Genomic DNA, 26399 nt, shown 5'->3' on the forward strand with positions numbered 1-26399 from the left:
ATGGTGGCACAAGCAATTCTATCTTTATTTTAATACATTTTATAGAATATAAATGTCACTTATTGCCTCTCATGATCAAAAAAAGTAGTGAATACAGAATAAATGCAGTTTCTTCTACATCATTAGTAAAGTATAAACCCATTACTGTTCCGTGTTTTTAGACCACCATAGTCACTTATTAACGGAAAACACTACCTGTACTTTAGATCTGTACAAACATCATAGTTGGTCAGTTAATATTTCTCATTCTTTGATGCTTTTAAAATATGAACTGTGAACAGAATCCGTCCACTTCTCATTTCTATGATTCATCTATAAAAATATGGTTCATGACAGACCTTTTCCTAAACGCCACTCACACAAATCCCATAGAACTCTGCTAGAGGGGCCACACTCTGTTTCACGCAACTGTCATCATTTCTACACTGATTTGTCACGGGCAAGAGCAGACATGCCATAGAAATGAATGGAAGGAGGCGAACGCGGAGTGAAAGTTAACTTTTGCTATTCCTGTGGTTAAAAAAAACCCTCTCAAATCGTGCAAGCTCGGTAGGTTGCATGATTTGAGAGGTTTTTTTTTTGTTCGTTTTTTGTTCTAAAAAGGACTGCAAATTCTACAAAATACTGCTGAGGTCGCAAGGCGTTATCGTGGCAGTGGTGCAAGACGCTTAGAGAATTGCTTAGAGAGGAATTTAATACGAGTGCACAAACAGCATTACAGTGCACCATGGGAAGGAAATCAATGGCGTTCTGTCCTGCGTACACCATTCAATAGCACCTGGCCAGTTGCCTTCACCACGTGACCACTGTGAACTCGATGCACAACTCCAGCTTCTGCCAGAATAACTCCGGTATAACTCTGGTATAACTGCGCTGCGCCTAAGGACACATGTCAAGGAAACGCCAATAGACGAAATAGTAATGCGGTTACTTCTGAAATGCTCTGAATGCCTGTCCTGTCAGCGGGAGACGAGCGAGCCCCATAGTGAGAATAACTGGAGTGGTATGAGGTCAGGGAGTGCTCCGAGCAGACCCGGACCAAACAAGATGTCTTAGATCAGCCTCTTCCCTCCTCGAAGAATGGAAAGAACCGAACATTGTTGAGGAAATGTGCACGGGGAAACATTTTCCTCAACTTAGCCTCGACTGGAAAACTATTGATTGAAATCGACCACTAACTTGACTCGTTGGCTTTGCATTTTGTTGTTTCTTAGCTGCTAAAAGAGTTGTCACGATACTAAAATGTCAAACATGATTTCTATACTAAAGAATATAGTCGATGATTCTCAATACTGTTTTCAATAGCACAAAGATAATTTTAAAAAAAATATCTTTTTAGGTCAATATTTTGAACAGTAGATTGACATTTTAATCAAAAATGTACAGTACTTTTGCTATTAAACATTGTGGTCTTATTTTAGTTCTGATAAAGCTCAAGATGATTTTAAAACTGTTTAGGAACGGTCATATTTATTCCAGTTATAGTGATTTTCTTTTGAGAATCGATACTTGTTCAAATGAGCATTTAGTTTCGATATTAGGTTTATTATCTATTTGATTTTGACAAACAATTTGTCAAATGACATATTTACAAGTAGTATTGATTTAAGATAGTATTCACATGATTCACTTTTATGTAATTATGATGAAAGTTAAATAAAGGTCACTAAATAAATGCATAGATAGAGTCAAAGCCAAGTATCAAGATTTTAGTTTGGATTTCTGTAAAAAGGCAGCTGGTTTTCTGTATTATATACGAGTTGCATGCAATAACCCATAAAAAGCTTCAGAGGAGCATCTACTGCAATATTCCATCTGCACAAAGAATACAATAAGACATGGCACAACAAGTCGCACCATGTCAGAAGTGCAGCAGTGGTAAAGCATGTCTCAGCTTTGGCACCAACATATACCTTTAGTTTTTAAGTAACAGGCAGAAAAAGCACACAATTCAGACTCAAACAAGGATCATCGATGTGTTTTGGTGGCAAAGTGACACTGCATAATCTCTGCCATACTGTATAGTGCTTTAAAGTATGTTATATCAACAAAGTGTCTGATGCATACAATTAAAGTGCCAGACGAGGCTCTCATCAGTCTGATATCATGGCCACAAGTATTTACCCAGAGGACCATGAAAAAGTGTCTTACTGGACGTTTCACTTCCACTTTCGGGCCCTTTGCAAAGACTGGGTAGAAAGGAAATAACAGACTTCCATGCTGCCCCGACAGCTGAGACAAACAGAAAACCAGAACAAAAAACTACACTTAAGCAACTTTAAATGCAAAGTTTACCAGACGTGTATCAACAACTCTAGAAGAGTCTGTTGTGTCTGGACAGAATAGATTATTCATTTTGACAGTAGAACCTTAATAAGGGTGTGATAAAATATTGAAATATGGATGCATCATGACTAAATTTGGTGATACGGTATTAGTATTGTGGGCAGCTGTAAATATATCACCATGAGTATTTTTGTAATATTTTACTTAGGGCTGCAACAATATATATAGAAATGGTTGTCATCTAAGTAAGTAATCAAATACTTGTTGTCTGGTCTATACGCAGACTCCATGAGCTGAGAGAAGAGGTTTTAGAACTTGGATGGAGCAGGAATAACTCCAAAATGACACGGGAAAAGCGTAATTGTAGTTTTTGATTAAAATACCCTTTGGTCTGAAACATTATTTACCAGGGTATCCTTCATTTAGCTTTATTCACTGGTCTAAAAAGAAAGACAAATCACTAGACTAATAGATTACCAAAAATAATAGTAAGTCGCTGACCTAATTTACCAAATTATTTAGTGACAGAATACAAATTTGATGCTCGTTTACAGAGAAGAAACTTGTTTATGTAACACATTTGACATATTCACTGTTTCATATTAAGTATATATTCATATTCATATTAAAATTGTAATATATGACAAAATATCAATTACACATGCATCGCAAATGAATCATATTACCATTTTGTGAGTCATGTATTGTATGCAATCATGATGGATCCTGTGATTCCCAGTCTTGTATATGCAGTAATTACATACTTTATCCATGACTAGAATGACCACTTGTCCCTCTTTTAGTCGTCTTGCACAGGCTCATGTTCCTCATCCCGCTTTTTCTGGAAACACTGTCCGAGTGTACTGTCCTGGCTTTCAGTGTCGGAATATGTGGACACCCAATGAGACATAATTGACACAAACTGAAAATCAAACGGCGATATTGCAGTGTAATGGCAGTTATTATCTATGAGCTTGAATTTCCAAACGTCCATCTGTCAGTGTTCCACCACTTGTCTCTCTTTTAATACAATTTAAAAACTGATTTGGTCTATAAAATCATATAAAATCAATATATAAAATCATTTCCTACTAGAGAAAATGAGTCCTACTTTCAATTGGCACTGCAAAGGATCATGTGCAGTACAGTACAGTACAGTCAGCTTACATAACAAAGTCCAATTATTTTATATGGCCCATTTGGGAGCATGCATTGATCGGATTGTTAATCACATGTGGGTGAATACAAATGAGCTGGAGGCTGTGCAAGGGTGTGCATTTCCTTTGATGGTGCAGCCTACAGTGCATCACTCAAAAAAGGTCAGCCCGATCCACGCACAGTGCACACTCACGACTCATTTGGAACAGATTAACAGCTTTATAGTGTAACATGCAGGAGGAGACCGAGCTAATAACCTGGCATTAGACAAATATGGGTCAGGCACGCTGCATTCAGTGCCCGTGGCAAAAAGAGGGGGAAATGTAGCTCGCAGGGTTGTTCTTTGGAAAGGGGAAGTGGATGCTAAGCCGCAATAATGACATGACCCGTTAGTTGGTGTGCCAATAAACAAGATTGGCGAGTGCGGGCGATGTTAAATTAGAATATAAAATAACTTAGTGAGCTTCATTTAACCGGATCCATTCATGAAACCTAATTAGTCCCACCTCCAAGAAGGTACACTACAGTGAGATAAGTCAGGCTGACAAAACAAGCGGCAGACAGTCAAGTGTAATGATCAGATTCGATTCGATTGTGACAACATGAAATCGATGACTAGTTTAAAAGTCTTACCTTGATGCTCGTGGAGAGACGCGGCTCTTGTCTGTACCACGCTAGAGCCAGCGGCACAGGCTCAAAGAAGGAGAAACGCGATTTGCTGTCGCTGTTTCCGGGTTGGGATCTGGGCCGTCAACTTGAAGCGGGGGAGATGCTCGTTTTGTGCCACCTATTAGCGGGTAGGGCGGGGGCGTTGACGCTTTGATGGCGAGTGGTGTTAGCGCCGTCCGCATGAGAGCTGCGGGTGAGCTTTTCCTAGTTGGGTTTGTACACGAATTGTGGTCAGAAGAAGCAGCGGTTTTCTACATATTAATATTAGTCCAGGACTTTGTAACGTGGAAACCAAATTGAAGTGTAGATTGTTAATAGAATTAGTTTGCTAAGCAGACTGGGCAGTTAAAAAAATACAAACCGAATTCAAACTGCAGAGGGTGCTGTTGTTTCTTGAACGCATTTTATTCAAGCTTTATTTGTGTAGTTATCCCGCGGTTGCCATGGTTTTTACATACATGCTGGAAGGAATAACTATAAAACTAAATCATAGGACACTTATGTATGGTGATTATTATTCATATATTTTCTCACGCTTATCTGGATTATATAAGTTTATTAGTCGTAGAATTAGTAGTAGTACTAGTTGCACAAGTAGTACCAGTAATTATCATTATTTTATTTAATATTATTTATTTTACTAAAACGCTAGTTGGATCTACTGCATCGTAGGACGGGTAAGATTCTGTCAGTCTTGCTTTGCTTCAAAGAGACTACTTCACTGGAGGTCATTATAAACAGTGGCGGCTGGTCCATTAAGGGCGATGGGGTGACGCCCTATACATATATACTTATATACATATATACACTCTTCCTCACCTTCCGCGGCGGTCTCGATTAATCGGGTCCTTGGAGCTTGAGGGTTCTTCAGTATCTTTGCTTGTTCCTAGCACTGCACTTTTGTGGACTGAGATGTCTGATGTTTTTCCTGGGATCTGCTCAAGCCATTCCTCCAGTTTGGGGGTCACTGCCCCAAGTGGCACTACAGGCACCACTGATACCTTCACGCTCCAGGCCTTCTCCAGCTCCTCTCTGAGGCCTTGGTATTTCTCTAGTTTCTCATGTTCCTTTTTCCAGATGTTTCCATCTCATGGTACTGCAATGTCTACCAACACGACTTTCCTCTGCCCCTTGTCAACCACCACTATGTCCGGTTGGTTTTCCATTACCATTCGGTCTGTCTGTATCTGGAAGTCCCAGAGGAACTTGGCTCGGTCGTTCTCCACCACCTTTGGAGGTGTTTCCCACTTTGTCCTTGGGGTCTCCAGCTAGTACTCTGCACAGATGTTTCTGTACACTATGCCAGCCACCTGGTTATGGCGCTCCATGTATGCTGTCCCTGCCAGCATCTTGCACCCTGCAGTTATGTGCGGGATGGTCTCAGGGCCCCCTTTGCACAGCCTACACCTTGGGTCTTGTCTGGTGTGGTAGATCTGGGCCTCTATTGATCTGGTGTTCAGGGCCTGCTCCTGTGCTGCCATGATCAGGGCCTCTGTGCTGTCCTTCAGACCAGCTCTTTCTAGCCACAGTGATATCAGCCACTTCAGTTATGTTCCGGTGGTACATCCCGTGTAGGGGCTTGTCCTCCCATGATGGTCCCTCCAGCACCTCATCATCCTCTGTTCCCCAGTGTCTGAGACATTCACTGAGCACGTCATCTGTAGGAGTACTTTGTATTTACTGCAAATGTGTAAATTGTATGAATTTTCAATTCCATGTCAAGCAATTTGAGTGGTCTGTTTGCATGAAAACTGCTCTACAAATAAAAGGGACTTGACAGCGTGGCAGGTGGGTACCGTGAGGGCGTGTATGCTTCTCTGTCAACTCTATGAGAAGTGCCACACCCCATGTTTTCTATCATTACTTTTTAAAACTGCTTCTACAGACGTCTGTGCTCAAAGGTAAGTTTCAAACTATTCAGAATTATCTCCTTGTCTGTTTGCTGGCTGTGAATTAAAACTATGTATTTGAGATGAAATGAAAGCGGCTGATTTCTTGTCAGTCCAAGCCGATGAGACATCTGATGTGTCGAACCAGCGTAGCACTTGTGCTCTGTTAACTTGACTGCAAACACACCAAACAGGAGTGTTTTTTAAGTTTATTACGCTGGATACTGCTAATGCTGAACTTCTATTCATAAATAGATGCTTTGGTTATTAGAAACTCCATGAAATAATGCTATAAATGACATGTCTTTAAGAAAAACTTTCCATACAGCAATGTTGTCTGTGATGATTGAATATTAAAATGTAACACATGTAGTTCAGGGTAACTAAGGCCATTTCGACTTGGACGCTGATCTTTTTGTTTTGTTTCCTGCACCGTTTTATGAAACAGGCACCAACAATAGTTTGTGTTTTTTTATATTCTCTTCATGTAGTGATTTCTACTATGCACTATAAAAGGTTCAGTATCACTGAAATGTTTTGCTCTTTACATCTAATATTTTATAAAGTGTAAAATGTAATTTTATGGCAAATTTATTTTCTCACAAAATTGTATCAGTTGTAAATGTGTATGTAAAATGTGTATTTTTTACAGTCAAGGTAACATATTCACTTCGACATAAAAAAACCTCACTTAAAAACACAGTAATGTCAAATAGCCCCCCCTATATTTTGCATCACCAGCCGCCACAGATAATAGATCATAGTTAACTCCTCGTATGGACTGACTGAGGCATAGATCTGTCAGCACCACTATCATCTTGCCCAGACCAAAGGGAGAGGTGTCTTTACAAACACACCTGGTTGTCATTTGAATCCCCTGAGCAGCCTATAGTAGCAGCCTGCAACTGAGCACAATCTAATGCATCCTTTAAACTTAAAACGTTTATTATACTCGGCTATTCTCTTTCAAACTTGAGCAGATAATAGTGAAACGTATTTGACGACGTCCTCATGTCACACATCTAATCAACCGGGAGCTGCCAATCAAACCTGATTGAGCTGCACACCAGGCCATGATTGCACGCTCCATATAAAGCCACTAAACTCAGTCGTGGCATTCGACCGGAAAGTGTTACAGTGTGAACATTTGTTACGTTTAACAACTAACCTTAGGCCAGTGTGTTTCAGGGGAAAAAACAACTTCAACAAAAATCAACTTGTTACAATGGTCAAGGAGAAGACTCATGTGAACGTGGTCATCATTGGCCACGTGGACAGTGGTAAATCCACCACCACCGGGCACCTGGTCTACAAGTGTGGTGGTGTCGATCAGAGAAAACTGGAGAAGTTTGAGAAAGCTGCTGCACAGGTAAGTAGTTACAATTTGCTTTACAGTCTATGTTGATTACATTATGACATTCTCCCTTAAAGGTGGGAAAGAGCTCCTTCAAATTTGCCTGGGTCTTGGACAAACTAAAAGCGGAGCGGGAGCGGGGAATCACCATTGACATCTCATTGCTGAAATTCATCACTCAAAAGTATTCCATGACTATAATCGATGCGCCAGGTCACCGGGATTTCATCAAAAACATGATCACTGGAACGTCACAGGTAAGAAGCAAAGTTAGAGTGAAATTCATGTGCAATCCATGTGCCGTCGTGAAACATTCATGTGCAATTACTGTCGTGATCACATGCAATGGTATTTATGTATTAGTCTATGGGAGTTTTTTTTATTTATTTAGGAGATCTTCTTCTACTGAGTGTTTTCAGACTTCCTATAAGTGATCTGTTTATCTACCTGCGTTGCACCAATGAAATTTCCCCATGTGGGACAATAAGGGAATATCTTAGAGTTCACCTGTGGAAGCTGTCTTAAATGAAATGTTATTTGTTTTTCAGGCTGATGTTGCACTCTTGGTGGTCTCTGCTGCAAAAGGAGAGTTCGAGGCGGGTGTATCTCGGAGTGGTCAGACCAGAGAACATGCTCTACTGGCCTACACGCTGGGGGTGAAGCAAATCATTGTCTGTGTGAATAAGATGGACCTCACTGAACCTCCATACAGCCAGCAACGCTACGACGAGGTGGTCCGAGGAGTGAATGGCTTTCTCAAAAAGATCGGCTACGACGCTGCAACGGTTCCTTTCGTTCCCATCTCTGGTTGGACTGGGGAGAACATGATTACAGCATCACAGAAGGTAAGATTTAAAATTGTTTTTACAAATTCAAATTTCTTTTTTTTTTTTTTTTCCTCCCCCCTTCCCCAGATGCCATGGTTCCAAGGTTGGAAAGTCAGGAGGCGAGAAGGCAATGCCAGTGGTAAAACTCTGTTAGAGGTCCTGGACTCCATTCAGCCGCCTGTGCGCACAATCAACAAGCCTTTACGATTACCTCTGCAAGACGTTTACAAAATTGGAGGTGAGGACGAGCGGCGTCATTATCCAAATTACAAATGTTGGACTAATGTCTTCATCTTAGGTGTTGGAACTGTTCCGGTTGGTAAAATTGAGACTGGAGTCCTCAAACCTGGCATGACCCTGATGTTCTCTCCAGCCAAACTTACTGCTGAGGTAAAGTCCATTGAGATGCATCACCAAGGGATGGAGACTGCATTGCCGGGACACAATGTTGGCTTCAACATTAAGAACGTGTCTGTGAAGAACCTGCGACGTGGGGATGTGGCTGGGAATGCCCAGCAGGATCCTCCATCAGATGTCAAGAGCTTTGAGGCGCAGGTTGGGCTCACTTTACTAGAACTTAAAATGTACAATGTTATAGTGCTTTAACTTTTTTTTGTTGTTGCAGGTTATTGTCCTGAACCATCCAGGCAAAATAAAGGTGGGCTACTCTCCAGTGCTGGACTGCCACACGGCCCATGTGACTTGCCGCTTTGCTGAGCTGAAGGAGAAACTTGACCGGCGCACAGGAAAGAAGGTGGAGGAGCACCCACAGCTCCTGCAGTCTGGAGATGCTGCCAAAGTCAAACTGGTGCCCATCAGACCAATGTGTGTGGAGAGCTTCTTCACGTATCCACCCTTAGGTACAACATTCACTTATTTAGGCCCTAGAAATGACATGTTCTACACTGCTGTGCGTCAAACTAGTTTGTCCTGTTCTCCACAGGTCGCTTTGCTGCAAGAGACTTGAAACAGACTGTGGCTGTTGGAGTTATAACATCTGTGGCCAAAGATCCAGGCTCCAAACTTAAAGCACCAGTGTGTAAATAATTATTTACCAGATAACTGGTATTTTTACTTTATTTTAGAAGTTTGCACTGTGATTAGACAGTACTTTCTTTTATAGTTTAATATCCACTTGTGTTCTTAAATCCAAATGTGTAAAGAGTTGGATGTGTATTTTAGTTAGAACTTTGGAATGACAAAGATGCAAAATAAAGAAATAAAAAAAATGATTTGCATTTCTCATTTGAATGTTACTGAAAGTGGAAGGAAACAATTTTAGGTACAGCACTTTAATGATACAATGGGTTTGACTTGCAGTTTTCCCATGTAAGGAACAATGAGGTTTGGGTGAAATACATGGCTCTTCAGCCTTTACAAGCCCAACCTGCATGTACAGACCTGATTCACAGGCAAAGTGGAAATGTGCTAAGTCCAGTAACATGGAATGATTTACATGATTCAAATCGTCAAGCTCATGAGGTTTACAAAGCTGTGTACACTAATATTTCTAGTTAGAAAATAAAGTTATTGCTAAGTTGTCCTTTTCTATACTTGACATTACTAATAGTGGCTTTAATAACAGGATACTTGTGGTCCTGCTTTCAGTAGCTTGTCAAACCCTCAGGTGAGTGTCATACGCTGCACTCACTTCCAGTCGTCGTTACACCATGCACAGGTCAGACTGTGGGGATGGTGTGAGCTTGGCACACAGCATACAGTGTAACAAGGAGTAAATTAGTGACCTACAGTGAACCACAGGCTTTGATATTCCACCACACAATAGCAGCAGGTTTTTATACTGTAAAACAACCATAATACGTGTACACAAAGCAAGCAAGTACATTTAATGAAATCTCATCTTGGGAGTGTCTGTAGGAGACTGCTGCCACTTCATTTAATTGTGGTAAACGGGGATGCAAGACACAAATGACATGACCTAGTTCACATTCCTTTTGTTTTTCCAGAAATATAAGCTGATAATTACACAAGGGCCTTTAAAATTAGGATCAAATTCCACTGCCCTGATGCTTAGCCTGACAGAGAAATGGTACATGTTTTGTACAATAAAACATGTATATACACTCACACACAAATATATTTACATACATATATACACAGTAACAGCATAAACATAGACTTTAGGTAAGTGCTAGGGTTCTGAGGCCTGGTCACAGCCGTGCTATAGGGTTAATTAAGATAATACTGGTAGAGGAAGAATACACACATTCTTTGTACAGCATGGACTGGATATCCATGGCGAGATGAGCCTTATTGGGTTTCTGCTTTTTTTTTCTTTAGGACACTTGTCTTGTGGCGTTGGGTGTTACGATAGCTATTTACCGGGCCTCCAAATTCAGGGAGAGGTGTAGTGCAAGTCTTTCTGGATGTCAATCACTCAAGATGTGCACAAAAGACATAGGGAATACCCCCTTCCTCTCAGGTTCTCCTTCAATGTGACCAATCTGGAACAAAAAGGAAACGCATGGTAGAAAAGTGTCATTGCATTCTTCACCAGCATTTTAAGAAGACAAAAGCAGGCTCGACTTGGTGGTCCTGAAGGTTGACTTACCCACCACTCCTGGTCCTCTTCACCAGTCACTATGATCACTTCCCCTTCAGCAAACGTTAGCTCATCGTCATTGTCAGCCTGGCAGTCATAGATGGTCTTCACTCGGCGTGCTTTGCTTTTCCCCTGAAAATTATATATACAGCCATTATAGTACAGGTATATGCATTCAATTAAATCCATAAATAAATAAAAATGAATAAACTAGTTCATACCAGTGTGTTGATTTTTCGAGGAAGGGGCACTGGAGTTTCGGCCATTCCAGCTGGGGTTCCATTAGTGTCTTCTGCAGACTGTGGCGAAGAGGGCATGGTTGCTGCATGCTGATTGGGTGAAGGTGAATCTTGGGGCGTGGCTTGGGGCGTGGCTTGAGGCGTGACCTGGGGCGTAACGACTTGCGGCGGTGCCGGCGACGTGGCTTGCGGCTGAGCTTGTGGATGTGACTGAGGCGGGGGCGGAGGCTGAGTCTGGGGCCTCTGCACCGTGTCCGGCCTGGGAGCAGAGTCAGACGGACCCGCTTTGGGGTGAGGGTGGTCGGACAGCTGCGGTTTGGGAGGCAGGTCCTTCAGCTGGGGCTTGGGTGGCAGATCTCCCAGTTGGGGCTTGGGCGGTAGGTCTGACAGGTGAGGTTTAGGGGGCAGTTCTCCAGGTTTAGGGGGCAGCTCTGAAGGCTGCGGTTTAGGGGGCAGGTCTCCGGGCTGGGGTCTGTCAGGGGGGAGGGACTTCTGGGGAGTGTCATTTCCTGGTGGAGACTTCTGGAAGACCTCCGGAGGAATGCTGGGCTTATCCATTGATGGGTGGTGTATAGTATCTATCTTCCGCAATGCCACTGAGCAAACAAACAAACAAATATAAATATACTGTACGGACAACTACATTGTTAAGCATTTACGTTGTATGACCAAAAGCATGTTTTCCACTAGGAATAACCTTGTGTTGTTTCATCTCATAATATGTACAGAATAAAAACCTACTGCTCATGTCAGTATTTCAAAAGGGCTTAAGATTCACATCTACTGATGATTGTATCGTGTATAGTATTTTGTAAATATTTTCAGTGGGATATTTTCATTCAACATCTGGAAAAATCCCTTGTTTAGAGCTCTTGTCAAACAACTTTTTTCATATAAACTAAACACATACCTTTTTGAGGTAGTTTTGGCAAAACCCTCGGACCAAGTGTAGATTTCGTGTTACTTGAAGTAGTGCTGAGAGGAGAATATTTGGACAGTTTGGTCAAGATAATCACATTCTTATAAAAGGCAAAACAAATACACAATGTAACATGACACCATATTTGTTTACAGTACCTTTGCGGCTGAGGAATGCCTTCAAATTTATTAGACACAGGTGACATCTTGGTAATTGGGGGAGGAGTAGAGTCACTTCCTACAATATTAACAGCCACCACGACAAACAAATTAATCAACACATTGTCAAACAATTAAGCACAAGAATGTATTTGTGATAAATGGAGATAAATTAACATGCTGTCATGGTTAAATAAAACGATGAGGGAGGCGTCATCTGGCTGAGCTTTCCATGAGACTGGATTATTTGTGGTTTAGTGCAAAATAAAGTGCCATTTGTGACATAGTGACAAAGTGCTTGGTAAGTGTGACAGAATGCACAAAACACTACATAAGACAAATGAGAACATCAAAATAACAGAGCTATTTTGTATACACAAGGGGAGTGCCAGCTGGTAGAAATTAGATTAGATTTGGTGTGTGACCATCTGACATTGTAACTATATCCAATGCATTACCGTGTGAGCAACAAATATAGCTTTGCCTCGCAGGCCAGAGGATGCCCTACTTTTGGATACTGTTTTGGGGCAGTTCAGTCATTTTGTTTGAATCTTAGCTTTTCAACTCTCATGGGAAAACCAGTGCCCAGAAACGTCAACGGCACACTTTTGTTTGGTACAAGAGAGGTTTACGATATACTGTTAGTTTTCGGTCAGATTGTGTGTAACTTTAGAGTGTCAATATGTATTCTAGAAGCAATACTTCTATGTGTAGGACCACACATCTTAGCCTCTTACTCCACTGGTTGTAACACATTGACTATAGGACAAGTTGATGCAAGTGAAGGGTACTTAAAACTAGTGTACTGTCAATTTATGGAAATAAAAAGATATACTGGGTATAAAAGATGTATAAACTTTGGTTTGTCTGCACTCCACAATGGATATAACACTTTTTTTTAGCATTCTGTCCTTGGGGCTGTAACAGCCCTACAGTCGGTGTGCTCACCCCCAGTTAAGCCCCCTTTACTGTGTGGACTGTGGGAAAGCGGGCTGGGTGGGTCAGACAGGGTGCGTTTGTGTCCAGGAGGGGGGGGCGGTGGCCTCTTCTTGGACAGGGTAGAGCTGCCTCCTGGGGTGAGTGCAGAGGAAGGGCCGGATGGGGGTGGAGCTAAAGGAGCAATACATAAAAACAAATGCGGAGATGAGGTCCCCCCAAAATTAACCAGTCAAACCCCGACAAAACAATTCACAGAAGCAGGATAAGGAGGAGCAGACAGGAGCAACACAACAGCTCACAGGGGCTTCGCTGTCAGGAATAGAGATTGCAAGACACAATGAGGAAAGACATTAAAACACACTTCATCCAAGGCAGTCAACAGGAACAGAACAGGTAAATCTGGAAGGAGACGCAAACAGTTAAAGGGACATTGTGTTTCCACTGTGGGTCAGGTGCGTGCAATCTCTCAGCCAGTAGGTATAGAGTGTGTAGTTATAATAGAGGTTGTAGGTTAAACATTTAGAGAAAAGTAAAGTAAAGCAGCTAATAGAGAGCTCAGCCAGAGAGGAAGTCAGCTGTGGTAAGGTTTTACAGCTCAAGGATGGTGGACCTCATTCATGTCACATCAAAAACAATGCAGATGAGCTTAAGGCCCAGTCTGCCGACATTATCCCATTGTTTGCATATAAAACTCCACCAGCCTGTAAATCTGAGCAGTAAAGGCCCAAACAACGGAGGGACAGTATTAAATGGGGCACACAGCCGAGTAGAAGGAGAACATAAAATCAGGATATTCACTGATGTATGGTCGAGTGCCAGCCAGTGTGGCGTAGTGCGAATGAGAGCCAAGGAATGCCAAGTGTGGAGCTGAAAGAATAGAGAAACAAAAAGAGAAAGAAAGAGCGAGATGAGGAGTGTGGGAGAGCATTGACAGCATGTCAGTCTTAAAAAGAATCGCTCCCACACAATACAAAATAACGAGATGAAATCTTATCCATGGCAGGCAAAGCAAAAGAGGCGACACTGCGCAAAGCCGGCCCCACTCTTCAGCTTCACCTACTGAGAGAGCGGGACCAGTGTGCTGCTGCTAATGTGACGCATCAGAGGAATTAGCACGTATTAGACAGAATCCCAAGTTTTTCTACAATTATACAGTAAATCATATGTTTCTAATTTACATTATATCATTCAACAAAATGCAAATGTTCTATGTATCGAACACTGTCTAAGACGATCACAAAGGCCTCAGTTAGTAATAATACTTATGAAGCAGTGTAGGTGTTACTCCTTTCTAGGAGGGCTGTTGTTATAAATTGTAAAACTGCAGAGATAGCAGATCCCTGTGTGTTGTGTGTCAGAGGTTACTGTGTGACACTACGTATCCTGCACTACCTTCCCGAGTATATAGAAAAACATTTCAAAATGCACCTCAGACAATGCCATAGATACATCCGCATTGTGAGAAGTTAAATCAACAAAACCATGTTACCATAACAACAGCAACAAATAACTTAAGGGTCCGAAAAATTATTCCAGCTCCGACACTCTCGGAGCAGGCAGGTCTGACCTTTGCCCTGGTTCCTGGGGGGCAGCGGAGGTCCGTCTGCCACAGGGGATGAGCTGAGATCCGTGGAGGCGCTGTACATCTGGTTGGTGAAGGCGCTGTAAGACAGGCGCTGCTGCTTGTCCCGCTGGCTGATGAAGCCCGGCAGAGAGAGCTTGTCGTGGGGGGACAGGCTGGAGGAGTGGCAGAAGCTCTGAGGCCTGGGGGACCGGTCCTTTTTAATGGGACTAGGCTACACCACGACACACAGGAAGGGAACAAATTCAGGAAAAGGACTTGTTGTTTTACACTTTTAAAAATGGTATGTCTCTAATTTATTCATTACGTATGTAACTTTGCTTACTTTTCTAATGATATAGATTCAGCATGATTAACAAAAACAAAGTATATCTTGCCACTAAAATGAACCTAAACAGATTCCTGACTATATGGCTCTGAGAACAGTTATGGAGTGAACCTGCAGTAAAGTACTCTAGTGCTCAATTAGATCCCAGCATCAGGCTCTTAAATGGATTGCATTAGAACGTTCAAGAGCTGTAATAACATCATTGCTCTTCAAACCTTGTCATCCAGGTCGTCATCACTCTCGTCCATCTCCTCCAGTCTGAGGCTCCACTCGTACTCCACATGGATGTGGGGGTTGAACTTCCCCTCTGCAGCCTGCACAAGCTGACATGCACATACAGGCGGTAATTATGTACCCAAATAATTTACACTTTTACATTATATTACAGATTGTTTTCAGTACAAGCTAATTTTACTATTAATAATAAACATACATAGAAAACAGGCATTTATGTTGCCAGTGGCTAGAACCGTATCTTACACTGCCACCTAGTGTTTGAACTGACTATATGAAAAAAACACTAAGTATCACTCTTCATTCTCTGTGACCTGTCTGCTCCTGGATATTTCTGTACCAATTAAAACGAGGTGTGTAACATCCCAAAAGGGGCCCCAGTGTGCGGTCCTGCGTTTGCCACAGAGAAATACTTACTGCCTCTTCACACTGAGTGTTCCTCAGTCGCCTGGCAACGTCCAGCGCAGTCTCTCCGTTCTGATTGGCTGAGGGAGAGTGAGCATAATCAACAGTTAGAGCCTCATATGTAGCCACAGATGACATTAGGCAGTGGCTGTGACTCACTGATATCCGTGGCTGGCTTGCCCCGCAGGAGTAACTTGAGGCATTCAGGCTTCTCATACATGCAGCAGTAATGCAGGGCCGTGTTCCCCCACTCCGTCTGCTTATCCAGGTTACCACTTTAATACAACACACACAGGTCACATGTTTTTAAGGGCAGTTTAAAAGGCAGTCTACTGTAGCAGAGTGTAGTAAACGCTATTCTATTTAGTCTATGGGTATTTATTATTCCCAGTGCCCACTATGAATCTAAATGAACAGCTGAGGTTAAGATAATGCATTTGAAATAATGAGCCAACGCATGACACTTTATATAAATTACTGCTCTTGTTCTGTGCAGACTATGTGCAGTGGGAGCAATGGTGGGTAAACAATTGAAGAGAAAGGAATAAATTAAGGAAGCGAACAAGTGCTTGACCCATTTCTGTTTGCCTTGTGGGAATCTGAGCTCAGCGCTGCACTAAGCTTTCCTCTCTACGTCGGCTGCTTATTCAACAGAGATCAAACTGTGTTTGTTTTCAACAGTTCTTGTATGGTTTTTTAATATGAAATGGGTCAAAATTCCTCTTAATTATGAAAAATAGACAGACCATAAATTAACCTCTATGTCCCTTATTTGAGATGGCACTGTATGAAGTGTCATTTGCAATAAAATGTACCTGTTTTGCACAAGAAAGTCCACCAGGTGCAGAGAAGTCTGGTCAGCAGTCCTTACAGAGTAGTGCAGTGCCGTCTCTCCTGCCTCCTGCAGGGGGCCATCAAACACAGAGAAGAGGTGTGAGACCCTGAGCAGCATCCATTCCCTATTTCCACCACTCTGTCGCACATTGAGCATTTAAACAGGCTGCAGTAAACAAAATGGCCAACTAAAATGTAGATATTTTCTAAAAATACCATAATTTTCCATCTTTTTCTTCAGACATGACATGGACATTGAATCTATGTCTAAATCTAAAACCATTAAAGCCCATCGGACTAGAGAAAATACATGAGATGAATTCTGACATGTCTAGTGATCTATACCATTAATGCTATATATAGCTCAGCGCACACATCTTGCACTTGTATTAGAGAGGAGGGTGTGTGTGATGCCTCTCTGTCCGCAGACTGCAGCTTTTCTCATGCACTGACAGCAGCAGATCAGATATTGGTGAGTCAGACTCAATAACAACAGTAGCAGCACCTCACTGTGTCACTGAATTAACACGAACTTTCAATTTACAACTAGAAAACACCATAATATTTTTATTAGAGAGATACAAAGATGTGTGCGTTAGTTCAATGACCTAATTATGTCACATTTGGTCTGATCACACATGTGGTTAAGGGTATGCACTCTTCTTGTATTGCATTTTAAAAAATTATTTAGGGTATGAACTAAGAGACAAAAAGCAACAAAAAAAGCTTACCAGATTTTGGAAATTAACAATGATTATTATGTATTGGCCTCAGATGTGTAAATATGGGTTTGCATGACATAATGGTTGTGATGTGGAGGAGCTTGCTGCATATCACCACCTGCTGGTGAAGTTCTCAAGATGACTCAACCCTTCCCAACTGTTACACCCATAACTATAGCCACCCAATAGTTCACCAACTGGTAGAAATGTGTCAACATGTGGCTGTCCTCATGAAAAAAACAACCTCAAGCAGAGAGGCTGGAAAAATCTGCTCTGACAATGCAACATTTCTCGTAAAACCTCTGTACATTAAAGCAGGTGCGTGTTTGTGGGTCAGACTCACCGGTCCTGCTTCCGGGAGGGGCTCCATTAGCTCCACCCCCTCAGCATAGACCTGGATGAGAGTCAGCAGGTCCCTTGACTGGACTGCCTCAAACAACTCAATCAATTTAGCTGCCCCAGATGTGCATGTTTTCCTTGCATACTTGTGGTCCACATACTTAGCGTTGATAAACTCCTTCCTCACTGTCCTGTGGGTAAAAATCAGATTCAGTCAGACAAAGAACAAAGTTGTTGACATGAAAACAAGTTTGTCTTAGAACAAATATAGAACGTACATGTCACTTGAGGGATTGGGCTTTGGTGAAGGAGAAGGGAGGTTTCCCTCCATGATCTCATTGAAACTACTATTCCCTACATTCTTGGCCAGCTGGAAAAGAAGTGGTAAAAGTCAAAATGAGATCATGCGATTGTTGACAAGAGTAACAGCATTCACATGGCCTCAGAGACAGTAGAAGTGCTTTGTTTGTTTGCTTTCAAAATAATCTATTTAAATGGATTTTACAATCTATCTTGTAGTCACTTGTTTAGTTGGCTCTTCATTTACTATGACCTACCAAGAGTTCTGAAGTCCCTAACTTGTCCAGTTCCATGGATTGAATGCGGGAGATATGGACTCCCATCTCACGGTGGATCCCAGAGCATTCAATGCAGGTCAGTATACCGAGGTTGGTAGACAGCCACTTTGGATCTAAAAACAAAATTCATACAATATACAAAAGACATTAGATACACAAAACTGATGCACATTTTCCACCAATATTTACTACAAAAAGAACAAGTATTCATATAAGCACTTATATAGCCATTTCATAGTCATCCATGTGCTATGTGGAGGACCAAACATGCATGCATTGTGGGAATGATTGACCACTGCTGTCTCACAATGTTGTTAATGAAGCAATCTGGGAGTAAAGCCTTTAGCTTGACAGAATTTATGAGGACAGCTACACTGTTCAGAGCGGCCCTTACAAGTAAACACCAGCTCGTGAAGCTGAAACATCATTTTACACAAAGACCAGACCTAAGCTGAGAGGTCACCGGGTCCCCGTCACCCATAATGAGAGTACATCAATGACCTCTATAGCTGCTTAACATAGGCCTATTAAACCTGCAAAGCTCTACGGAGGGGCGTGCCACGGGGACTATCAAATCATACGCAGCCCGACGAGAGCATCAAGCCATTTCAAATGTCACCGAAATCAATTGACATTTCATCATGTGAAACTACACAAATCAGCTTACAGCCCATCTGCTACTTCTGCTTTAGCCACGTATAGGAACAGTGGAGCTGACAAGTCCAATCACCTCTGCTCTGCGCGGATTGTAGGGGGTCGTCAGCGCGCCGGGTTTACGTAACCGCGTGACGTAATGAAAGTGTTTCTCAAACGTAGCCATGTTTGTAAAGCAAGTTTCTGCCTTTGCCGAGCATGTTTATCTTAACATGTGTCAGTGTGTGTGAATGTGTGTCAGTCGGTGTGTGTCAGTGTGTGTGTCAGTGTGTCGGTGTGTGTGTGTCGTGTATGTCGGTGTGTGTCGGTGTGTGTGTGTCAGTGTGTGTGTGTCGTGTATGTCGGTGTGTGTCGGTGTGTGTGTGTCAGTGTGTGTGTCGGTGTGTGTGTGTCGTGTATGTCGGTGTGTGTCGGTCAGTGTGTGTGTCGGTGTGTGTGTGTCGGTGTGTGTGTGTCAGTGTGTGTGTGTCGGTGTGTGTGTGTCAGTGTGTGTGTGTCGGTGTGTGTGTCGGTGTGTGTGTCGGTGTGTGTGTCGGTGTGTGTCGTGTATGTCGGTGTGTGTCGGTGTGTGTGTCGGTGTGTGTGTGTGTGTGTCGGTGTGTGTCGGTCAGTGTGTGTGTGTCGGTGTGTGTCGGTCAGTGTGTGTGTCGGTGTGTGTGTGTCGGTGTGTGTGTGTCAGTGTGTGTGTGTCGGTGTGTGTGTCGGTGTGTGTGTCGGTGTGTGTGTCGGTGTGTGTGTGTCGGTGTGTGTCGGTGTGTGTGTCGGTGTGTGTGTCGGTGTGTGTGTGTCAGTGTGTGTGTCGGTGTGTGTGTGTCGTGTATGTCGGTGTGTGTCGGTCAGTGTGTGTGTCGGTGTGTGTGTGTCGGTGTGTGTGTGTCAGTGTGTGTGTGTCGGTGTGTGTGTGTCAGTGTGTGTGTGTCGGTGTGTGTGTCGGTGTGTGTGTCGGTGTGTGTGTCGGTGTGTGTCGTGTATGTCGGTGTGTGTCGGTGTGTGTGTCGGTGTGTGTGTGTGTGTGTCGGTGTGTGTGTGTCAGTGTGTGTGTGTCGGTGTGTGTCGGTCAGTGTGTGTGTCGGTGTGTGTGTGTCGGTGTGTGTGTGTCAGTGTGTGTGTGTCGGTGTGTGTGTCGGTGTGTGTGTGTCGGTGTGTGTCGGTGTGTGTGTCGGTGTGTGTGTCAGTGTGTGTGTAAGTGTGTGTGTCAGTGTGTGTGTCAGCGTGTGTCAGAGTGTGTCAGCGTGTGTCAGTGTGTGTGTCGGTGTGTGTCAGTATGTGTGTCAGTGTGTGTCAGCGTGTGTCAGTGTGTGCGTCAGTGTGTGTCGGTGTGTGTCAGTGTGTGTGTCGGTGTGTGTCGGTGTGTGTGTCGGTGTGTGTGTCAGTGTGTGTCAGTGTGTGTCAGCGTGTGTCAGCGTGTGTCAGTGTGTGTGTCAGTGTGTGTGTCGGTGTGTGTGTCAGCGTGTGTCAGTGTGTGCGTCAGTGTGTGTCGGTGTGTGTCAGTGTGTGTGTCGGTGTGTGTCAGTGTGTGTGTCAGTGTGTGTCAGCGTGTGTCAGTGTGTGTGTCAGTGTGTGTGTCAGTGTGTGTGTCAGTGTGTGTGTCAGTGTGTGTGTGTGTGTGTTTGGAGGGCCTGATGTCTATGGCCCTCCCGAGTGCTGAGTCTTGGCTTCAGAGTGCGGGGGAGGATGTGGAGAGGCTTGTGCCCTGAATGCTAACAACACTACTGCATTAGCGCGCTGCTGCCCGTTCGTCAATGGTTGCTGGGGGAATTTGGAAGTTGCTCAATGTGAGAAGGTGCGAAAAATAGCTGCGACATTGCGAGATTATCAATGTCAAACGTGGTGTTAAGTGGGATTTGATTACATATCATTAGCGTCAGAAAATGCTGAGGCAAAGGCACTTGGCTCCAACAAGGTGAGGGTTGACTAAGCAGAAAAGGGGACAGAGGGCACATAAAGGAGAGAGCGGGGGGAAGCATCGCAGGAGGGGGCGCCGGACGACGCACCGGCAGCACCGCAGTCGCAGCACACTTCGTTGCCCGGCATGCGCAGGACGTCCTCGATGATGGCCTTAGTCAGGTCCTCCAAACCGTCCTCTCCTCCGCTGCTCTGCTCCCCGCGGAACGCCATGTTGAGGGCTTCTTCCTTACTGTTGGTCAGCACTGAGATCCAGCTGTGAGGAGAAGTGCGTACTGTCAGGTATGGTTCTACAGAGGAATGTAGAATGTAGGCGTATAGATCCTTCAAACGTTTCTAGTATGTTCTATATTCTGGACTGGAGGGAGAATTGAAACATACTGTGATTTCAATGGAGAAACTGAAATTAACCACAGAATATTACAAAATATCAATAAACATCAATATCAAGGTGGTTTTGGCAAATGAAAACCACTCGGATACACACGAGTTATGCTTTAAAGGAGATTACGAGCAAAAGGAGGTTTTGTTGGACCCACAATAGATTCTTATTATATTTACACAATCTATTCTTTTTCTGAGGCTCATATACAATTTTGAGGTGTTGTAATGTTTACCAAAAATATTGGCATATAATGGCAGAAGCAATCCTTATTTAGATTAATTTAAATACTTTTTTTTAGTGAGGCCACTAAGGATAATACACAAAACTAAATGTAAAATTCAAAAGCTCATTTTGTTTTTAAAATCAAGATTAAACTATGGAGGACCTTATTTTTTGATGGGAAACACAGTTGTTATGGCAAAGAAGATTCACCATTTACCTTTTGTCTTGAAAAATCTGAAATCCTTGATTAACTGTAAATTCATAAATGTTGAACCTGCAAGACCCTAGAACTTGGTATATCACAACATAAATCAGCCTTTTCAGAATATTTATTGTATAAAATAGTAAAGTCCTAAAGAATGTTGTAATGTTATATAAATCAAGCAATACGTGGCTATAATTAATAGTGTCAATGCACAAAAATGTGATGAATCACTGGAAAATGTGTTTTTCACTTGGACCTGACCAGCTAAGAGTTTTATACTTCATACAGAATGAGACCTCGGCAAAATGGCTTCTTGGCATTCACCCGTTCTCTGTTTCCACCCACTGCTGTGACCCTCGCAGCTTTTAACTCGTCTGCATTTCCCGTCACTGTCAGTCACCTTTGTGTACGAAGCAAGAAAGGAAGTGCGCAAACAAAAATAGACGTGTTGACCTGACCGTGATGAAAGCGAAGTGTGGCTGGTCTTTCTGTGCTTAGGCTACATTATGTGAAATATTATACGCAGTCTGCTTAATTGGATGGGTGAGATGCATAAAGAAAAGGCCCTGAATATTTTATGGAGGATCCCATAAAGACTTTACCGCTGCTAGTGCGTGACAGAGCAGGCAGCGAGGAGCACCGGGTTCATCCCAAAGGACGCCATGTACGCTCAGTTTGCAGAGGCACAGTGGCAAAAAAGAAAAGGAAAAAAAGCGACTGGCAATCCTCTTTATTTTAGACTGAGAATATGCAAACTAAGCATTAAAGCAACGTGGATCAAAGTGAGTATTTTTGTACTGCAGTGTATCAGAAGTGGCCCGAGAAAAGACACAGTAACTTTCAACAGAGAGCGTTTGATATTTGATATGGAGAGAACAAAGTGATGACTTGTTTTGAGTTCTGGTAAATGGGAAACAGAGGAAGAAATTGATCAAGGCAAGACAATCAAGAGAAGAATTGATCTTACACACATTAGATTTCTTATATAACAGTGTGAGAAAAGGCCATGTATTGCTGGTTAACATATGCCAGTGGTTGTAGCCTGAATTATAGCCCAAAACACAATGTTTTTTACAGGTGTAATATACTCACATAACAAACTCCTGTTCATCTTCAGCTTGGAAATGATATGTCCGATTATCTGTAAAGCACAAGTACAGTTTTACAACACACACAGGTACAACTCCGAAGTGAAAATGTAGAATGGACTTACGGGAAATAAGGTCAAAGCACTTTCGATCCTCTGGACTGGGCTTCACTTGGCAGGTCAGCAGGTTGAGTTTGACTGGCTGCCTGTTGGACTGAGAGCAAACAAACGAGTGTCATCAGTCAAACTCTGCTCTGTTTTTTACCGGGGGTTAAGTTGAAAATAAGACAGAGACATAATGCATTTTATCCTTGTGATACATATAAACTCTATTCTCTTATATATCTCCATGAAAGAAATTAGGCAGTAGTGAAAAACCAGAAAAATGACATGTGCTTTAAACATAAGATAAGATAAGATATTCCTTTATTGTCCACACATGGGGAAATTTCATTGTTGCAACACAGTAGATACAGAGGAAAAGGACAGATAACTTATAGGAAGTTTAAAAAACACTCTTAATAGAAGAACTCTTATAAACAAAACTCTTATAAACAAAAACTCCTATAGACAAAACCACTCATTTCCTAATAAAGAAAGGGAAGGGAAAAATAAATAAAGATAAAAATAAAATATAAACTATAAAATAAAATAAAAACAGCTAGCGTAAGACAAGATAATACTACTACTACTAATAATAATAATAATAAAAATGGTAAAATAAACACTCCATTTTCAGTTAACATGACATTATAATTTGAACATATTCTGATTTATTTCATTTTTTAACAATTATAAACCACTATTACAATTCCAGATTAGCAGAACAATTGTCTTGTCACCTCAGCTGGCACGACTCATTCAGCCTGGCCACCCTTACAGTGTGAACTCCAGGCTTGTTCTGTGCCAGCGGGGAAACTGGGCTGCACTGGCTGCCCGGTGTACTGTAATAATGGGCCCAGTTGGCACATGCACACTGAACATTGTCTGCTGCCATTGTGGGACGGGGAGGGGCCTGGGCACGTGCTAATGAAACGCTAACAGCCTGGGAGCTCCGTCAGTCTGCTGGCCTCGTGCCACGCTCACACTGACCAAGGCACCTAAAGTTCAGCTGCCGTCAGGAATTACAAATTAACAAGACATTTAAGTAAGAACTACACTCAAGATCAAGGCATTTGTCTTATGTTTGCCACGGTAAATAACGCCACCAGATTAAACAGAACTAGTAAAAGACTACATGGAAACAGAAATAAAGTACTATGATTATGTTGTGTTTAAAATGACAGTCTATTGTCTAAGACCTGAATAACGTCCTTTATCTTTGAAGAAAAATGTTAGCACAAAAAACATAATATGGACATGGATGTGTTGCAATGGTTATATATAAATCCCAATATTTCACAGATTTAATATATACATATACACATATATTTGACAATTATTTAAACCTACATTCAATCTTAAACAGTATCACATATCAACTAATCAAAACCACAATTTTAATGGTTATAATTAGCAAGTTGTAAACAGGCTGCAGAAGAAAAATAAAAAGTGGCTTGTGAAACTTTATCCGAGGCTCCACCAGGACACATGCCGCTCTACCAGCCTGTCCTTAGTTTATGAAATATAATGTCCATTTCTCTACAGGGAAGTACATGTAGAGTAGAGCTAAGCAGTCGAATTTTAGATCGGGAAATAAAAAAGTTTATACAGGTTATATATACGCTTTTTTTTTAAAAAGTCAAAATGCTTATATATAGTTTAATACTTATTTTTCTTACTTTTTGCTAATATTACCTCCAACCCAACTCATACAATAAGTGCCCCCTCCCACCAATTAGGTTCCATTAACCGTGTGAAACTACAAAACGGTATTTCTCCACTGTTTTGAAGCTAGATGATCTTTTTCTCGTTCTGCAGTGTCTAAACTTGGCCTCAGTGACTTCAGTCCAGATCATCCCACTCCTCTTTATATTAGGGTCACAAATAATTAACTCATGGATATTTCTATAAATTCAGTTAGTTTTGAGTTTGTACATCACACATTGTTAAGACGACCTTCAGAAGTGTTCATTCCCATCAATTCACACACATTTCTGATCATTCCTACAGATTTTAAACCGTAATCATGACAATACCGACACCAACATTAGCTTCATGTCAGCAATTGTATTCACGCAATTTTTCCATTTCAAAATTTCAAAGGTTGATAGCATAGGACCGGACATATTTAAACCATCCAAACGTTCAAATGGAAAATGAAAAAATAATCTACTTCACAAACATTATCCGTACGTCATTACACAACATATACAGTGTTTAGAGCTACAAAGCCACTGCATGTAGAATTTAAGCACTGTTATTTATCATTTCTTCAGGTTACGCTTTGTAATCTCATGTATTTGACGATGTGGGAAGAAGCCCTTTCCCCTCCGCGCCCACAGCACTCAGATATGATGTCATGCTGCAGTGCTTAAGCCTACGTCACTCTTTAAGGCTACAAAACAGCAAATGTGAACAATAAGCGGCTCATGGACTCATCTCTCGTGATCATTATGCACTTGGGAGCTAATCCTCGAAAACAAATGTGTGTGAGTAAATAAGCCGGCGGCGTGTCGGCCTCACTGGGCTTACGGGAGCAACAGCTGACAGTCCACCACGGAGCCATACCTTCAGCGCCGCCCCAAAATGTCATTCATAATTCATGGACATGCGGGACACTCGGTAGGTAGGTGACAGGTGCACTGCGGTCAGACCTTTTACCATATGAAAAGGGCGACGCCAATGTCCTGGATGTAATTAGCTAATGACAATGTATAGAACATAGAATATATAAGTGACTGGCAGAGTTAAAAGTGTCTTAATAAATTAGGTTAACATCATACACCAACTTATGTCACATCCTTGTAGACAAGACTGTAGACAATATTGGTGACATTTTGCAGATATTTGACACTTTTCAAATTTCTCTTTTTGAACAGACTAATGTATTATTATTTTTACAGACATGATAAGTTAATATGAGAACTTTACATGATATGAATTTGTAGCACTTCTTAATATTCTTATTCCCAATATCAGTACGTATTTGCAAAAATCAGTTATTGTCCACAACAGCAAGTAAAAATCTGCTTAAAAAAAAAGTAAGCCTGCATTAATCAATATATATATCCTACCATCAGACAACTAAAAATATGCATAATCGTCCAGAAAGTTAGTCCTGACCAAACCTAGCTGAAGATCTGGAGATGGATTCCCCACACACTGTCCTGACCGGTTCCCCCAGCGTCCTTGGAGAATGGGTCAAAGCTTACCTTACTTTACATGTCCACACAATCCAACCCTGTCCTCGTAACGTCCCGCAGGAGCTGTCACTTTAATGCATTCAGCCTTCCCATCCTTTTGAAACCATTTTGAACACTTAGCAGACCCGAGCCGACCGTTACATTTGACTTTCACATTATGCCATTATTCCTGCCTGCTAAAATTGCTGCATTTCCTGTTACCAATTGGATTTGAGCCTTTATCTTTTCAGACCCGGTTAGACACCTGACACAGCTCTGCCACAATTAGGTACAATTTCTGATTATGCCAGACAAGTCGTTCTAGGAGGTCTCTTTGTCTGAGGCTTAGCGGGAGGTTAAACTCAAATAGCAGATGGCCACAGTGCGACTCTGTTGTGAACGGGTTTATTTCTATCACATCAGCCTCGAGTTTGACTGTCTGCTGCTGCTGCTACTGCTGCTGCACAAGGCTGAGGACAATGCCGGAGACGTGCCGGCGTATACGGTGGAGATGAGTCACCCAGGCGCAGCGGGCAGAGGAGGAGGGGGGGAGGGGCCAGCGTTGTCATGGAAACTCATCTATGTCAATTCGGCGCGTCCCGATTGAGCGGGAGCATCCACCACAACCCCTGCC

At 42.3% G+C, this 26399-nt stretch overlaps 3 protein-coding genes across 8 annotated transcripts in view; 1 reads left to right on the forward strand and 2 right to left on the reverse strand.

Annotated features, from left to right (window-relative positions):
* fam49bb (family with sequence similarity 49 member Bb) overlaps nt 1-4205 on the reverse strand; it is a 42488-nt gene extending 38283 nt beyond the window's left edge. Inside the window, exons 1-2 of one of the 2 annotated variants that reach the window (XM_072451039.1) lie at nt 4078-4168; nt 2152-2232 (exon numbers count right to left, since the gene is read on the reverse strand). The gene's annotated coding sequence lies outside the window, so the exon portion shown is untranslated. Of the gene's footprint in view, nt 1-2151; nt 2233-4077 lie in introns of both variants that reach the window. The other variant, XM_072451040.1, reaches the window with a different exon arrangement.
* Nucleotides 4206-7201: 2996 nt separating this feature from the next.
* eef1a1l3 (eukaryotic translation elongation factor 1 alpha 1, like 3) lies at nt 7202-9277 on the forward strand. 2 transcript variants are annotated; one of them, XM_072451054.1, is made up of 7 exons: nt 7202-7371; nt 7434-7613; nt 7905-8201; nt 8271-8421; nt 8482-8738; nt 8809-9043; nt 9127-9277. In XM_072451054.1, the coding sequence occupies exons 1-7, from the start codon at nt 7228-7230 to the stop codon at nt 9228-9230; spliced, it is 1368 nt and encodes a 455-aa protein (XP_072307155.1). In that variant the 5' UTR covers nt 7202-7227; the 3' UTR covers nt 9231-9277. The 2 variants fall into 2 exon arrangements, with proteins under 2 accessions (XP_072307155.1, XP_072307154.1); XM_072451053.1 differs by having other exon boundaries at nt 8271-8738.
* A 986-nt stretch (nt 9278-10263) lies between these two features.
* The window catches only part of asap1b (ArfGAP with SH3 domain, ankyrin repeat and PH domain 1b), a 53859-nt gene continuing 37723 nt past the window's right edge, over nt 10264-26399 (reverse strand). The window contains exons 12-29 of one of the 4 annotated variants that reach the window (XM_072451042.1): nt 22608-22695; nt 22487-22535; nt 20672-20838; nt 18003-18136; nt 17724-17815; nt 17450-17636; nt 16366-16451; nt 15710-15825; nt 15563-15630; nt 15127-15234; nt 14569-14797; nt 13800-13868; nt 13011-13172; nt 12063-12141; nt 11896-11960; nt 10968-11581; nt 10756-10878; nt 10264-10648 (exon numbers count right to left, since the gene is read on the reverse strand). In XM_072451042.1, the coding sequence (XP_072307143.1) occupies nt 10574-10648; nt 10756-10878; nt 10968-11581; nt 11896-11960; nt 12063-12141; nt 13011-13172; nt 13800-13868; nt 14569-14797; nt 15127-15234; nt 15563-15630; nt 15710-15825; nt 16366-16451; nt 17450-17636; nt 17724-17815; nt 18003-18136; nt 20672-20838; nt 22487-22535; nt 22608-22695 (2511 nt within the window). In that variant the 3' untranslated portion in view covers nt 10264-10573. The remainder of the gene's footprint in view (nt 10649-10755; nt 10879-10967; nt 11582-11895; nt 11961-12062; nt 12142-13010; nt 13173-13799; nt 13869-14568; nt 14798-15126; nt 15235-15562; nt 15631-15709; nt 15826-16365; nt 16452-17449; nt 17637-17723; nt 17816-18002; nt 18137-20671; nt 20839-22486; nt 22536-22607; nt 22696-26399) is intronic. The other 3 variants (XM_072451043.1, XM_072451045.1, XM_072451046.1) reach the window with 3 other exon arrangements.

This window comes from Eucyclogobius newberryi, unplaced genomic scaffold (genome assembly GCF_026437365.1).
Source record: "Eucyclogobius newberryi isolate DKJ021-1_F unplaced genomic scaffold, fEucNew1.0.hap1 SCAF_18, whole genome shotgun sequence".
In the NCBI taxonomy this organism is placed as follows: domain Eukaryota; kingdom Metazoa; phylum Chordata; class Actinopteri; order Gobiiformes; family Gobiidae; genus Eucyclogobius; species Eucyclogobius newberryi.